Source organism: Molossus molossus, unplaced genomic scaffold (assembly GCF_014108415.1).
Source record: "Molossus molossus isolate mMolMol1 unplaced genomic scaffold, mMolMol1.p scaffold_m16_p_2, whole genome shotgun sequence".
Lineage (NCBI taxonomy): Eukaryota > Metazoa > Chordata > Mammalia > Chiroptera > Molossidae > Molossus > Molossus molossus.
The window spans coordinates 91,732,604-91,748,990 of NW_023425355.1; the positions used below are offsets into that span (position 1 = coordinate 91,732,604).

General features: G+C 57.7%; 1 protein-coding gene across 1 annotated transcript; it reads right to left on the bottom strand.

Annotated features, from left to right (window-relative positions):
* Window positions 1–43: 43 nt before the first annotated feature.
* LOC118635395 (extracellular matrix protein 2-like) lies at window positions 44–6,146 on the bottom strand. The gene is given in 9 exon segments (XM_036270104.1): window positions 44–99; window positions 809–929; window positions 1,734–2,055; window positions 4,042–4,181; window positions 4,647–4,804; window positions 5,031–5,091; window positions 5,093–5,172; window positions 5,611–5,715; window positions 6,017–6,146. Coding segments are annotated over 9 exon segments (1,173 nt in total).
* Window positions 6,147–16,387: the final 10,241 nt, after the last annotated feature.

The following is a 16,387-nucleotide window of genomic DNA, read 5'->3' on the forward strand; positions in this document are numbered from 1 at the left end:
GAGCCTGTCCCTGAGGGCTGTGGGGGGCAGGGGAGCTGGGGACCTACAGGGATGGGTGTGCACCTGGGATGGGGGGCACCAGGATGAGGGCCCCGGGACCTTGAATAGAGGAAGAGGGAGAGGCAAAGTGTCCCTGGACTGCGTGTAGGTGTGGATGTGGGCATCTCCAGGACAAAGGGCTGGCACCAGGGGCTTCCACAGTCAGCCTGCTCTGCCAGCTAGGCCCGCCTCTGCGCATGCACACCCAGGACAGGGCTGTGTCCTGGAGGACAGGTACTGATGCTGCTCTGAGCAACAGAGGGGAGCCTGACCCCCAGATGGCTTGGGGACTTCAGGACCCTGGCCAGGGCAGATGGCGGTAAGAAGGCACTTGGAGAAGCTTCTGGAACCAGGCACTCTTAACCCCCTGCTGATGAAGCAATGTCCAGGATGCAGGCCCTGGGGACTCCATGCACAGCGGAGATCCAGCATGCTCACGTGGCTTCCATCCAGGAGAAGGGAGGGGAGGGGAGGGGAGGGAGGCTGGGCGAAGCCATGGGCTTGAATTAGATGCATTTATTCTGTTCATTTCCAAACTAGCACTGTAACCCACCAGGCTGTTTACTAAGTGAAGGGACCTCAGCAGTCAGTGGGAAGTGGGCACATCTGAAGAATCAGGGAGTTCTAGATCTTTCTCCAAGTGGTGCAAAGATCAAGTGGAGCTGGGCCTGATCCCCCTTTACCAGTCCCAGAGGATCAGGGGGTGGGGAAGTCCAGCAGGGTAGGGCTAGGAGCCCCCCCTCCCCCTGCTGGGGTTGGAGGACCACACTGTGGTAGGCCTGGATGCAGGAAAAGGCAGTGGGTGGGATGCGGCGCCTATCGATGAGGTTGTTCTCCAGGTGCGTGGAGATGAGGTTGGAGTCCTGGGCCACTCGAATGTCACAAATGGACTTCAGGGCTATATGTCCGTGGAGTGGGGGTGGCAGGGCCGAGCAGAGGAGAGAAGACCCCAGCAAGGGGAAGCAGGCATCACATAAGAGTAGAGGAAGAACCCTGACTGGCATGGCTCAGTGGTTAGAGCAACAACCCCTGTGCTGAAGGGTCACAAGTTCGATTCCTGATCAAGGGCATGTACCTGGGTTGCAGGTTTGATTCCCAGCCCCATTGGGGGTGAGTGTGGGAGGCAACCAATTGATGTGTCTCTCTCACATCGATGTTTCTTTCTCTCTCTCTCTCTCTCTCTCTCTCTCTCCCCTTCTCTCCCTCCTCCCTTCCACTTTCTCTAAAAAAATTAATGGAAAAAATATATATCCTCAGGTGAGGAATAACAACAAAAAAAAGAGTAGAGGAAGAGAGAGCCCCATAGTAAGGGGCAATGCGATCATCGCACAGAGACCAGACCCAGGGCAGAGGGACAGGCAGGTGGCTCAGCCCTTGTTGCTCTGGACTGGCATTTTTCTGCCTTCTCCTTGCCCACCCCACCCAGATTCTGCTGTGTGCTGCCCTTCACCTTGGCCTTCCAGGCCTGAGAGCCACTGGGCACAGACTCCCATCACACCAACCAAGATAGGTGGATGGGGGCAGTGAAGGATTCTCCCACAGTTCCACCCTCAGCCTCAGAGGCCGCAGGTGAGGAGCTCACAGGCCAGACCTTCCTGGCCCACCTGGCAGGCAGGGCCTCATGGCCTCAGCCCCGGCTAGAGTGGGGAGTGGGGAGACAGCAGGACAGGCACAGGTGGACAGCCCTACCTGACCTTGTTGTGGCTCATACGCAGCACCTGCAGCTCCTTGAGGCCCAGGAGGCCTCGTGGGATGGCCTGTAGCTGATTGTGATCCAGCAACAGCTCTGCCAGAGAGGTATGCAGGCCCCAGAAGGACACGCTGTGGATGCCGTTGGCACGCAGGTTGTTGTGGGACAGGTGCAGAAACTTCAGGCCTGGCTTCATGTGTGCAAACACATAGCCCGGGATACGCTCAATGAGGTTGTGGTGCAGCATCAGGCGCCGGAGGCCCCTAGGCAGGAAGGAGGGTACGTGCACCAGTCCGTTGTGGGACAGGTCAAGGGTTTCCAGCTTCCTGTGGGGCGCATGGGTTGGAGGTGAGCTGATGGCGCCCAGCTGCAAGCACAAGAACAGCTGGAACCCAAATCATAGTCCCTGGTCCACACCCAAGAGGAGAGTGGCGATTTGCCCCCAGGCAGAAGACACAATCAGAGCTACACCTGACAAAGAAAGTACAAATGGAGGTGCTTGCGATCAGGGGAAAGAGCGAAGGAGCTGGGGGCAGTTGAGTTGTCACCTACCTTCCCTCTTTGCCCTTTCTTGGCCTCCCAGCCTCCTCTTGCTATCCCGACACTCTCTTGTCCTCTTCCTGCCTCACCCAAGCTAAGCAGAAGAGAGACCAGGAGGGAAAGAAAATGAGTCTTTCAGAGTCAAGGCCAGGGGACCCTGAGGGATCAGGGAGGCAGGCAGTGAAGCTCAGACCTCTATGGGCTCAGGTCACTCTATGCTGGGTGAGGATAAGGGCTGGTCTGGAAAAAACAGGAGCAGAGGGTGGTGATGCTTCTAGACTGGCTCAGAGCAGGGAAAGGGGCTTCTCTCTCAGTGATATACTCCAGTCCCAGTCAGTGGGGTCAGTCCTTTGGCCTTGGGGGCCATGCTGTCCTCAGCCCACAGGGCTGGGGGCTCAAGTGCCTCCTGAGCCTGCGGAGCCAGCAACCCCCACCCCTTCCACCATCCACAGAAAAACTGGGCGGTGCCAGCCCTGGCTTGATTGGCCGCCAGCTCCCCCCCCCCCCCCCCCCGCCCCATGGCGGGAGTGGAACAGCAGCTGGGTGGCTCCTCCCTAGGCTGCTGTCTGCTTTCCTTTGCCCCCTTGGCAAGAATGAGAGAGGAAAAAGGAATAATTAAACCCAAACATTCTGGTAAATTTTTCCTGGAACAGGAGGATGCAGGGCGGGAGGCTCTGATCCCTGCAATAGTAGGTCGGACTATCTGTCGACCCCTGTCTGTCTCTCCCACAGCCCTCCCGCTGATCCCGGGGCTATGTCCTGACTCCTTAGGCAGCAACTTTAAGGACTGGATCTCCTCCTGGACCCCTCCTGCCAGCACCCCCACCCAGCTGTCCAAGCCAGATTAGGGGGACTCATCCTGGAGCTTCCTATAGTGGGATGAATAGTGGCCCCCAAAAGATATGTCTGCCCAGAACAAGTAAATGTGACATTATTTGGCAAAAGGGTATTTGTACATGTAACAAAGTTAAGGATCTTGAGGTAAGATCATCCTGGATTACCCCGGTAGACCCCTAAGTAAAATGACAGGTATCCTAAGAGACAGAAGAAAGACAGACACAGAGGAGAAGCTACATGAAGACAGAGGCAGAGACTGGAGTGATGTGGCCATGAGCCAAGGAACACCTGGGCCTACCAGAAACTGGAAGAGGCAGAAAGGACCCTCCCCTAGAGCCTTTGAAGGGAGCATGGCCCTGCTGACACCTTGATTTTGGACCTCTGGCCTCTAGAACCATGAGAGAATCAATCTCTGTTGCTTTAAGTTGACCAGTTTGTGGTAGTTTGTTACAGCCACCCCAGGACTCTCATCCACTTCTCTTTCCCGTGCTCTACCATCTCGTCCATGACCCTTCCTTCCTCTGTTGCCTCTTAGCTAAACTCAGCACCAGGCCAGCTCTTACCCCCCGTGCTGCCCCCTCATCCAAGCCCACGGGACCTCTTAGGTGAGCTTCCTGGGTGCCTGTAGGGCAAGTCTAGGCATAGGCAAGGGAAGGGGTTTCTGTGGCCTTGGGGATTCTGCCAGGTGGGAGGCACAGGAAAATTTTGGAGGTGCAGGTGTTGGCTGAGGGCCCAGGTTACCCTGAGCTCTGGGTGGAGAGACGGGTGACTCAGGTGACTCACCTGAGACCAGGCCCAAGCTACAGGGCCACCCCCAGCCCTCTCTGCCTTTCCACCTAACTCTCTGGGTTCCTTTGGGCACATCTTCCCTCTATAGCCTCCAGGTGCCCATTGAGGTGAAGCTTGGGTGGTGCCAGGGCAGTGGTGGCACTCACGGGAGATCGATCCAAGCTCGGGGTGCCAGCCGGTCCTTCTGGAGCTGGTTGTTGCTGAGCACCAGCACCCTGAGGCTGTGGCTGCAGTTCAGCGTGCCCTCTGTCACCCCCTCGATGATGTTGGCACCCAGGTGCAGCTCCTAGGACCAAGGCTTGGGGGGAGGGGCTCACTCACTGGTGGCCTGGCCCTGCTCCCTGCCCCCTTCCTCCTCGTCCCATCTGTGGTCCTCAGGCGCCACAGTCTCTGCTCATCTCAGGGCTGTGGCCATCTGTGCAGAGGATCCAAGCGGCATCTGCCAGTGGTGCCATGGCTCCTCACGGCCTCACAAGACACAGCCCCAGAGGGTACTGCCAAGCACAAGGGGACCATGTGGCCCAGACAGGGCATAGACCTTGCTCAGGGATACCCGGTGTGTCTAGGAAGGTCCCTGAGGCCCAACTCTGGGCTTCTAGAAGGTTAGGTCAGGGAGAGGGAGGATTTGGCACTGAGGCCTTGTGGGTTTAACATCAACATTCCCCCATGGGCAGCTCTACTAGCCAGAGGCAGATTCTCTGGTCATTTGACCACGATATTGCGTCTCCTGGACTTGAGTCTCCTAGGTCACCTGCAGGGAGGCTGGCAGGCCAGGTGGGATGGTCCGCAGCCGGTTCTGGTCCAGCCTCAGGTACAGCAAGCTGCATAGGGGCTGGAAGGCCAGAGGGGAGATGTTCCCATCATGCAGCTTATTCCCTTCTACCTCTAGCGTCGGCAGCTGGCTTAGCACTGAAGGGTGGGTAGGCAGAAGAGCACCTGAGCCGACCACAGAGCTATGAAGGCCCACTGGGAGTTGCCTGCTGTAGATCCCTTAGAGGCCAGGGTCACTTTCCCAGACTGGTGGTCCCTCCTCTGCCCTCTAGCCAGGCTGCCCTGGGCAGACCCTTTCCTTGCCTGCAACTTTCCAAGGCCTCCCTGACTGCCCAGGCCTGACCCCTTTGGTCCCTGCGTGCACCCCGGAAGCTGCTGTGCTGTAGGCCCTGCAGGAGGCTGCTGTTGAGTTTGAGTTCCTGCAGAGGTGGGCGGGGCCGGCACGGTGGACAGCAAGGTTCCGTCCAGGTTCAGCCGCTTTAACTGTGTCAGATTTTGGAAGTGGGGTGGGGAAAGTAAAAGGGGCCGGGGGCTGGGGTGCTCGTGGGCCAGGACTAGACCTGCAGGACTAGGCCTCCTAGGTGAAGCTTTGAGCTTATCCCACCCAGGGAGTACCCCTAATGGATTACATCATGGCTTCTTAGTTTCCACTTAGGCCAGGCCTGTCTGGGGGTTTCCAGACCCCCCAACCCCCGAGTTTCTCCCAGGAGTGCTGCTCCCTCATGGAGCTCCACAATTTGGGCTGCTCTCCACACTCCCAGCTATGGACCGTGTCACCTCAAATCACCCAAGCTTGTCATGCTGGGCACTCTGTACGGTGCTTCCTCTAGGCCTTCTCTCCCAGGCAGGGTGGGCTGAGAAGTAATGGATGCCTGGGGCCACTTTGGACTGGTCCAGGCCCCTGGAGGAGCAGGTGGTGGGGCTGCTGTGCACCGTAAAGGCATGGGGGTGCAGGCCTCGGGCATCCAGCTTGTTCTTGCTCAGGTCCAGCCACTCCAGGTTAGGCAGCCCCAGGAATGTGTGGGCCAAGATCTTGGCAATTTTGTTCTCTGTGCACACACATGGGGAAGCCATATTCCATGTCTCCTTGTCCCCCTCCCCTCTGCTACTCTGTACCTCCCCCATTTGAGCTAGAGGCAGCAATGACACTCCTTGAAGGAGCTGGCTCTTATGGCTATCCTAGGTCTGGGATCTTCTCACTCCCAACCAGGACCCATGGGAATGTGAACTATTTCCAGGACACAATGGGGCGGCAGTCACAGTGGCTGAGGACCCACTAGCGGAGGAGCTTGGGTGTGTGGCCTTCTCACCCTTGCTTCAGGGGTGGGTGTGGGGAAGAAGGCCACTCACCTGCTAGGTAGAGTGTGGTCAGGTCAGGGTTGGTCAGGGCAGGGATGTGTTTCATCTTGATGTTGCCACAGGCGATGGCCGCCTGAGTCAGGAGGCATGAGGCTGGCAGGGAGGGCATGGCCTGCTCCATGGTACCTGGGTCTGCAGACCCTCTCTCATGCCCTTGCCTGCTGCCAGGCCTTTTCCGCCCAAGGCTTATGGTCTCTGAGGTCCTGCTGCCACCGCGGCCTCGACTGCAGTCCTTTTGATGCCAGCCCCCTGGGCCAGGTTGGCAGGAGGCCCCTGGAGGACAAGATGAGACGCAGCCCCAGCCAAGTCACATAGCAACAGGGGCCCGCCAAGGGGCAAGGCCTTGCCCGGGGCCCCTAGATTTGCCAGCAACTTGGCCAGCTGGGCTGGAACACCAGGCCACTGGACCTTCTTCCCTGGGCACCGAGGACAAAGGCCCAAATGGGGGCTCTGAGGGTGGGGAAAGGGTCGTGCCTTGGAGAGCTCCCCTCCTACCCCACAAACGAGGGTGCTAGTCTTGGGCATATTAAGAGTGGGGTGGGCTCTCAGTGGCTCGCAATGCTGGTGTGATTGGTAGAGCTTGGACCAAGGCTCGGCCTCTTCAGACTCACACACGCCCCGTCACCCCCACAGGTTCCATCTGGCGGCTGCCTGTCCCGGCCAGTCCTCACCTTTGAGGGGCCTTCTGGGCTTTAGGCCCCTTCTCCTGGCTTCCCAGCCTCCTGCCTTCCTGACCTGGCCTTCCTCAGCCACTGCCCCCTCTTGTGCTCAGGGGCCCTGCTGGTCTGCACGAGCCTGAGTTTGGCAGCCTGGGGCCTCGCTGCCTCAGCCCCCACTGCAGCCGTGGCCTGGAGTAGGGCCTGCTTGGAGCCGGGCCCCTTGTGACTCTGTTCTTGCTCCCAGGCTACTTGAGGTGACTCTTTCTTCTTGGCCAGCCCTGGCCTGGCAGGGGCCTTCCAGCTGGGGACTAGGGCTTGGGTGGGAGCTCCATGGGCCCCTTCCTCAGAGGTGGGCTGTGTCTGTGGCCAGTCCATCTGCCTGTCCTCAGGCCTGTCCCAGCCACCATTCATGGCGATGGATTGCACCTGACCTGCAGAAGGAGTCAGTTTGGGCTGGGGTGGCCAGGACCCCTGTATGACTGAGAGGCAACACCTCCTTCCACAGGCTGGACAGCCTCCTTCTTTCCCTCTTTGCCCAGGCCTCACTTCAGCCTTTCTGTTCTCTTCTCAGGAGCGCTCATCCTTTTGTCACAGACCCCCATGGCCACCAAGTGTCAGAGATTTCCTGGTATTCTTCCCACCTATCATGACCTCAGAGTAGGGGACCCCTAGCACCAGAGAGAGTCACCGCGCCTGCCTCTCAGAACTGAGGCAGCTCTTTACTGCTGGGACCCTTCATCCTGTTGGCACAAGGCACAGCTAGTCCCCTGGGGTGGGCACAGAAGAGCTTCAGTGGCCCTAGACAGAGGGCCTGGGCCTGCTACTATGCCTCCGGGTCCCTCTGGGTACTGCCTGGGCAGGGAGGGTAGGGATAGCCTCTGGAGAACTGAAGGGGTCGCTGCTACCTGGCAGTTTGCTTTCAGAGGCAGGAGCCCTAGTGCCTGCTGGGAGGGGAGGTTGTTGGGGGCGAGGCAAGCTCTGAGGCCACCTAAAGGGGCCACCATGGCTAAAGAGGGGCAATAGCCCTCAGGCCTCCCCTCCATTGTGTGGCAACATCCTTTAATCAGTACTGACCACCTCCCCTGCAGGTCCACCCCTGGCCCCTCCTGCCCCACCCCCAGGTCTGGGGATGGGCCACCAACCCCATTGGCATATGAGACCAAGAACACTATAGCTGGTTTCCTGGGGCCCCTTCTGCCACCCCATTCTAGCCCAGGTCCCCCATTTCCAGCCTCCCATGCTTCTCTCATTCTCCCCAGTAGGCCTAAGGCAGCTGCTCCCCAACCAGCAAATCCAGATCCATTCTTCCAGCCCCAGCTGCAGTGGCCCCTCCTGGGGGTGGGGACTCTGGCCTCCCCTGCTCCCACCCTAGGTGATGGGCACGAGGCTTCTTAGAGACTGCAATACCCACCTTGCCCTCCAGGAAGGGTTTGCCGAGGCCCATGGGCTCCTCCAAGGCCCCCCTCCAGCACCCAGGGTGGGCACCAGTGGGCAGCCTCGGGGTGACCAGCGTTCTCTCCTTCTGCGCCAGCCCCATGGGAGGTTCCACTAGTTGGGCAGGATGCTCCCCTCCTGCAGCCTCTTCCTGCTGGTGCCACCTACTCACCATCAGGAGGCCCAGGCAGGATGGGCAGCAGCAGTTGCAGGGTGGGCAAAGCCCATGGGGGTTGGTGGGGTCATGGGCTCTCTCAGGCTCTGCCCCTGCTTGGCCAGGGCCCCTGCAGGGCAGCACCCCACCCAAAGAGCCAGGACAGGGAGCAGCATGTTCTTCATGGCCACCGTGCGCGGGCCACGAAGGTTGCCTGGGTCAGCAGAGAGAATGAATAGCTGAAGAGGTGGGAGCGGCCGTCTCGGCAGGAAGGGACACACTCAGGATGGCACTCTCCCTGAGCTCCTGGCTTTGGCTGCAGTGCTTAGAGCCTCCCCACCCACCCTGGCCCTCCCCTAGGAAGCCCCCCTCTAAACAAGCACCTCCCCAGGCCTTGCCCCCCCACCCCCAACATCCCCTGCTCCCACCTGAGGAGAAAGAGAGATTGATTTTTTTCTTGGACCTGAGCACTCTTGCTCTTTTTCTGTAAGGCCTGCATTTATTCTCCACTGGCCCAAACCCAGTGGCCCCCATGAATGGGGCTTCTGTCTCCACACACAGCGGGCCTGTGAGGCCCACCACAGAGCAGGCTGCCCACTCGAGGCTGCCAGGTCCTACCTCCATGGCTAGGAAAAGAGAGGGGCCAGGCCTTGCAAGCAGCAGGCCCTAGGACCTCTTGGGTCCTCTTGAGAGGGGGCAGGTACCAGGGCTACCTGGGCAATGGCAGCTCTGACACTTTTGGAAACCTGTGGGCATCTGCTTCAGGTGCCAATGCTGAGGACTCCCAATTCCAGAGGAAACAGAACATGTGGGCAGAGCTGGGGTGGCAATTTGGACTCAGCCCTTGGGGCCCCATGCACAGCCCTGTCTCGGGATGGCGCTGGAGTACACAGCTGAGCTCCTGGTCCTTCTTTCTACCAGCTCCCTGCCTACTTCTGGGCAGTGCCCTTCCCTCCAGGCCTCTATATCTTCCTTCATAAAATGGAGGGGGTTATATGTACTGTGACCCCCTAGCTGTGCCCCTACCCCCACACTGGAGTGTGTGTGGACCAGGGACTGCCGGGCTCGTCAGGGACCCCTGGCCTGGGCAGCCTGACAGTGGCCTGAGCAAGGCCATCTCACAGGTACCCCCAGACTTCTTGACCAAGAGTCCCAGGTCCTAGTGTGACCACTGTCATCAGGCACTCCAGAGATGCCCCCACACCTCATACATGCCCTCTGGGTCAGAGGAGAACCTGTAGGTCAGGATGGGGCAAAGTGGAAAGGAGACCAGGCCGAGGGCAAGGGCAGCAGGGTAGAGCAAGAGGCAAAGAAGGGGGTGTCTGACCACAGGCCCTAGGCCAGCCCTCAGAAGGCCCCAATCCCAAGTCTGGCTATGGGAGCCAAGGGCGGGGGAGGGGTGCTGCTGGGCTCACCACGAGGCTTTTCAGGGCCAGCGTTGAGGAAGCTTTTCCTACAGCTCTGTCCAGTGTTGACTTATGTTTGGAAGCGATCTTAAAAGATGAGTTAATTGTGGGCAAGGCTTGGGTGAAGGAGTGGAGGAAGGGCAGAAGAGGAGCAGAGCTGGGAAGGCTCTGTAGGGAGGAAGCTTCCCATCACCACCTGGGGTTCAGGGTCTCTATCTGGGGCCACATGGGAGTGTGTGAGACCTGGGAGGGGTTGGGGGATGGTCAGCAAATGGGTCTTCGGTGGGCTCCTCAGCATCTGCCCACTTGGGTCTGGGTAGCTGCCAGCCATACAGCACACAGGGTGCAGCAGGGAAACCCTGTCCAGTCCAGGGCTCTGTTTTACAGACCGAATTTGGGACCATGTCCCACACAGACCAGAGACAGGGACTGTCTGGAGAGTGAGCATGAGCAAGCATCATGAGAGCCAGGGATGAAGCCACCATCTGCCTGTACGTCTATGGGTGACACAGGATGTCCTAGGCTGGCAGTCTGCTGAAGCTGGGGGAGGAGAGCACTTAGGCATGGGGGGCTTGAGGTGTGACTCGGGGACTAATCAAGGGATCCTGGAAGACAGCACTTCTCGCGCCCCCCCCCCCCCCACCTTCAGTACAGAGAAGGAACCAAGAGGGAGTCTGGCTCATCCAAGTCAGATGCCAGAGGCCAGGCCTCCAGCCTTCCCCTGAGGTGGGCCCTTGGAGACAACTCTGACCCTCCCCCTGCCTGGGGATGGATTCTGGAATCCTGCCCCCCAACCCATTTCCCCTGTTCGCTGCTCCCCAGGCGCTGACTAAACATCCTGCCATCTGGTTCCCATTAGCTGGGCTGGGGGTGGGGGGAAGCCCGCTCCCAGGTTTTTGGCAAAGTGGCCTAGAGAAGGGAGGGACCCTTGCTCCTATCCACCTAGGCAGGAAGGGGCGAGGCCTGGCTGCTCCCTTTCCCAGCTCCCGTGGAGCCCTGTCCTAGATGCCCTTCCCCTGCTGGGGGCCAGTGTCCACATGGACACCTACTTTGTCCAGTATCGGGGCACCCGGCCATCATGGGGACCTTGAAGGAACCCCACGGAGCAGAGCCAGCCTGCGAGGTCCTCCCGCGCCCGCCCCTCCTGCACATGAAACTCACTCGTGGACTTGGGCTGAGGCAGGCAGGGCCCGTGGCCAGTACAACCCTGAGCCGGTGTCTGGAGTGCAGGGTGGGAAAGTGTCGGCATTTTCCAGGAACCAGAGATGCAGCCTGGGCTTGCTGGAAAGTTTTGGGCTCCCAGCCTTCCCCGGACGGACAGGCCATTTGATGTCAGGAGTAAGCCTCCCTGTTCAGGGCCTCAGTCTTTTCATCTCAAGGTGGTGGACATGGGCTCTTTAGAAAGTTCTAGAATCTGAGAGCTGGAAGGGGCCTAGAGAAACTGCATTAACTGATCAAGGTCACTTCTAGCTACACAATCCCAGAATTTTAAGGGCAAGGAAGACACTTCTGCCCCTTTTTCTCCTGCCCTTCCCTTCCATGTGGCCCACTATCCAAACACACATGAACACCCCGCACAAGTCCTGACTAAAATTGGCATCTCAAAGCAATGCTTGGGATGTCAAAGCAACTCTCCTGGTCCCTCAGGGCTCCTTAGAACTTCACAGTTGAGATCTCTGCACACACCAAGGGAGGACTGAAGAATGGATTCTCCACTCACTGAACATTCCTGAGCTCCTGCTGTGGGCCGGGCTCTGTGTTTGGTGTAATGGTAAACCACATGGTCAGCTCCCCTGCACTCACAGAGCTGTCAGTCTAATGAGGAGGACAAGGACCCCATCAGAAAGAAAGGGGCTGGCCATGATGATTGGAGGGAGGGACATTTTTGACAGGGAGTCAGATGAGGACTGTGAGAAAGTGATATTTGGATGGAGACATGAGTGAAAAGGAGATAGCCATGCAAAAGGAGCTCTAGTAAAGAGCCTTCCAAAAAAGGAGAGACTGCCAGTGCAAAGGCCCTGAGGCAGGAAAGTTTTTGGCTCAATGTGAGAACCAGCAAGGGATTCGTGTGATGGAGTAGGCTAAGTGAAAGATGAGGTTGGTGAAGGGCAATTAGGGCCAGCTTGACAAGGTGTCCAAGAGTAGCAGGCCAATTTTGCCTTTGGCTTTGAAGGAAACAGGGATCCACAGTGGACTTCTGAGCAGAAGACTTACATGACCTGACTTTTACATTATAAAAAGGATCCCTGGGGCTGCAGGGTGGAGCACAGACTTGTTGGGGGCACAAGAGCAGAAGACTGGAGTCAGTGTGGAGGCAGCGGTACCCTCCAGGGGACAGATGACCATGGCTGTCCCAGGGTAGAGGCTGCAGGTAGGGGAAGTGGGTAGAGTCAGAATTGTGGGTGAAGCGAGGCTGGGGCAGAAGCTGGGGAGTCCAGCTCCCTACCTGTCAGGTGTGAGGTTGTTGATTAAGACAGCCAAGCAGAGATATCTGAAAGGCAGTTCCATGTATGAATCTGGACTTCAGGGCTAAGGTCTGGGCTGCTTGTCCTCCCCTAAATGATTATTTGTCATTTGACAAGTGCATCAAACTCCCTACTGGGTGGCAGGCCTTCTGCCAGGGCCCAGGGCAGAACATTGGCTCTGAAGCCAAAGACACACCCTAGCAGTGACCCCCAGAGCACAGGAACAGGCCAGTTCTTGAACCTTCCACATTGTGTCTGAGTAACATCAAAAGCAGTGTGTGCATGCTCTCATGTGTACTTGGATGCTGGGTCTACCCGTGGGGCGCATGTTCACACATCTATGGTATATAAATCAATATACAGAGGCCTTTTACCTCTTCAAGCTTTGAGAAGAAGAAGAAAAAAACAACAAACTTTCCATGTCCTCTTCCTGTTGCCAGCAGTTTCTTCCCAAGAGAAAATCCATCTTGTTTTAATGCCATTGAAACCTCAGAGGATCTGGTCCCAATTAAACAACTTTTCTTGCAGATGCTATTGTGAGCACTAAATACATCATCGATCCAGACTTACGTGTCGTGCTTCATTGTCTGAGACCTGGTGTTCCTGAGCAAGGAAGCAAGAGAGAGACAGAAAGACAGACAGAGAGAGGAGGAGGGAAGGGGTACACAGAACCCTAAACCGAACAATGATGGCTGGGGATGGGGTGGCGGGTAGTAAGGTATGCTGGCAGTCAGGGAGAGAGGAGCAGATGCTGCTGGGATGCGGGCGTCTCTGGGGAGGGTGACAGTGGAAGGTGGAAGGGGGGGCAGAGTGCAGTAAGGGTGGCTTTGAGACAAAAAGATCCCAGGTCGGGATGCGGCTGGGTCAAAGGAGTAGGGCCATGATTGAGATAGGGAAGTGGGGAACCACTTTACATCTCCCTCCTTCTCTGAAATTCCAGTTGGTCCCTGCCAATAACGTGGGCCCTGCTTGACTCCCTGTGGAAGCTGCCCTTGCCCCTCCAGGGGGGCATCAAGGGGCCTCAGGCAGAAACTGAGGCTCCTGCTGGGCTGGGGGCGAGGGAACCAGAAGGTGAGGTTGAGTGCCCCCTCCCCAGCCCAGCCAGGCACGTTCCTGTTCCCGTCCTGGCGCCCGCATCTCTAGCTCCAGACGCATGTGACTCAGCCCTGCTGGCCTTGCCAAGCCGTCTAGACCCGAGTGTCTCCCCGCAGAGGGGGCCATCCCGCCTGCCATTTCCTCTCCCGCCGACGCCAGGGGAGGGGAGAGTCTGAGCCCCCCACCCGCACATGTACCATTCTCCCACTCCTCACTGCAGCTCTCCAGTCTGCCTGGGCTGCTGCAAACCAGGAGGGAGAGGGCACAAGCTGGGAACCCAAAAGTTCATAGGGACCCAGCCTGGCCCCCACCATGTGTGGGGCCTAGAGCAAGGGGACATGAAGACCCCAACCCTGGCTTCTCCCCTTATCCGTGTGGGTTCCACCCCTGCCTCCACTGGGGCCAGGAGCTCACTTGTGGGTACACCCGGCACACACAGGCTGGCTCTTGTCCATACCCCCACAAAGATCTCAGACCTCAAGCAGGATTCACCCTCGGAGGTGAGAGGCCCTAGGAGTTGGCTGGGGTCTGATCGGGGTCCTGGGCATATGAGATGTGCTCTTCAAGGAACTTGTATCCTGGGAATGGGTGGTGTCCACAGCTTGGAGGGCCCCTCAGAGGCAGGAAGTGGGGGTTGGGTCCTAAAGCAGGAAGCCTCAGGTAGGGCCAGGTTTTACAGCGTGTGAGGGCAGTACTGCCTAGGTGTCCCATGGGCAGAGAGCCACCTGCCCTCTCAAGGGCTGGCTCTCCAGCTGCCCTTGCCTGGGGTTGCCATGGTCCCCACCACAGCATAGGGACCAGAAGTGACAGGAAGAGGAAGCCAAGGTCCCAGCGCAGCACCTCCATCCTCATGTGCCAGTAGACTCCCAAGGTGGACACAGGCCTAGAATGAGAACATTCTAGAATTGGCAGTCACCAGTCAGGTCCTGGGTTGACAGTCTCATTCATTGAGTGCTGGGACCAGAGACCACTAGACTCCCCCAAGCCTACACTCATGGCAGGTCACCCCTGTCAGGCCCATAGTGGCAGATCTGGAACCCTCCAGATTTATGCCATCCCAATAGCTTGTACTTGGCCAGGCCAGTCCCCAGGGAACTTGGGGTAGGTGAATTACAGCCACCTGTGAGCAAGTCAGCTTAATTTTTGCTCTGGGAACCCTTCAGCTCGTTGCCCATGCCAAAGTGTGGGGTCCCTACAGCGTTGAGGCTCTTCCCCACCTCATGGGCAAAGGCCCCTCGCTTTCATGTTCACCCCTCATCCCACAACTGAATTCTTCCCCTGAAATGTCACACACACACACACACACACACACACGCCTTTTCTTCAAGAGCCTGCCTTTGGTGTTCACCAGGGGACATGGTGACAAGACCTTGATCTTCTTTTCTTATTGGAAGGAGCCTCTATTCCTCAAAGCCTCCCTCCTTTCTGGGGTAGAAGTTGACGGGACCCGCGGGCTAAGGCCTTCTTCCCTGTCAGGTGCAACAGGTGCCAACCTGTCTTCCCTGGAGAGTTAAACCCTTGAACCTCAGATTTGATTGGTGATGTCTGTTAGGGGGCCCCTGATTAAGATTCACCTTGCACTCTGGGGTCTGCTGCTCAAGGCAGCTGTAACAGTGGGGCTGTGATGCTCTCGGGGCCCTTCCTCTCGCCCAATACCCTGCACGGCTCCCACCAAGAGCCTGCTGCCCCAGGGCAGGCAGGCCACTGGGTGAAGCTGCCTGGTTGGCTATACATTTCTGTGCCTGCAGCACAGAATGAGTTGCTTCATGTGCCAGCTGCCTAGGCCTCCACTGCCTGCCAGCCTATCCGTGGCTCAGTGGGGCCAGTGCCTGTCAACTGGTCTCATTTTCCAACCTGTTTTCCAAGCACTGACATATGGCTGAGGCCCTGCTGGGATCTACGGCCAAGTTTCCCCCATGATCAGGAGGTTGGCTCTTGCTGCATGCAGTGCCTGGCTCTGCCCAGGGCCCTACAGTCTCTACTGATCCCACCCATACCTCTGCACTGCACTCCCCCCACCCCCGCCTAGGTAGACAGGTCCTTCAGTCCCATTTTCAGTCCCTGACCTGCATAGCCCCCCCCCCCCGAACTCAGGGGCTCTGGGCATGAATGTTCCTTAGAGAGCTGCCCACTCTTTCACTGTAGCAACCCATCCCTCCACATCTGTACTTGCCTTCCTGGGCTTGCACACCTCCTAAGACAGGGAGCTCCCTCCCTTTTCAGGCAGCCAGCTAGTGTTTAGACAGTGCCCTCTGGGAGAAGTACTTCCTTGTATTGAGCTTGAGTCCACATTTCCAGAAGCTTCTACCACTCAGCCCTTTCTTTCCCACTCCCCAAGAGGCACAGCAGTCTCTGTTTCCATCCCAGCCTCCAGCTTTTCCAGTGGAAGGTGCTTGGGAGGTACCATGATTAGGAGGTGATGTGGGCAGGGAGGCTGTAGCTTGCTGCTTCGTCCTCAGCAGCCATCTCCATGGGCTAAGGGCTGGCCAGCAGGTCCTCCATGTAGAGGGATGGACCCCATGACCCCTTGAGATGGTCTTCACCCCCCAAGGCCCTGCCAATCCCTCTATGTCCCACCCTGTGCTGTAGACAGGGCTGCTGAGTTGGGAAAGGGCTGCTTAGTGTACTGGCTCCATCGGGCTGGGTGGAGAAAGGGAAGTTTCTTCCAGAATACACAGGGGCTGGTTTCTTCCTGATCCTCAGGAGCAGAGGATATAGGGAGGGCGGGGGAGGCCACCACACTGCCGTGGTTTCTCCCGCCAAATTCCCCAGTCCTAGGAAAGATCCACAGAAAAAACCCACAAAAATTTGAACGTCTGAGTTGAGGCTGTGATTGAAATGAAAATTTTAAAAAAGAAAGAAAAACAAAAATAGAAAAAGAGAAAAAAGATTTAAAAAACAACTCAAAGCCCCTATAGCCCTCATCAGCCAAAAGGGCCCAAGGCAGCAGCCACATGGGAGGGGCAGGGGGGGGGTCTTAGGTGCTTTACATGTCATTGGGTCCCTGGGCCAGGGCTGGCTGTCTCATCAGCTCAAGTTCTAAGGTTCTGTGTCCTCAGAATAGATTGGAATTACAAACCATTCAGTAGGGCATCAGGCCCTACCCCACAAAGCCAGGCTGGGGTCCCTTCCTGTTAACCCGGATTCCT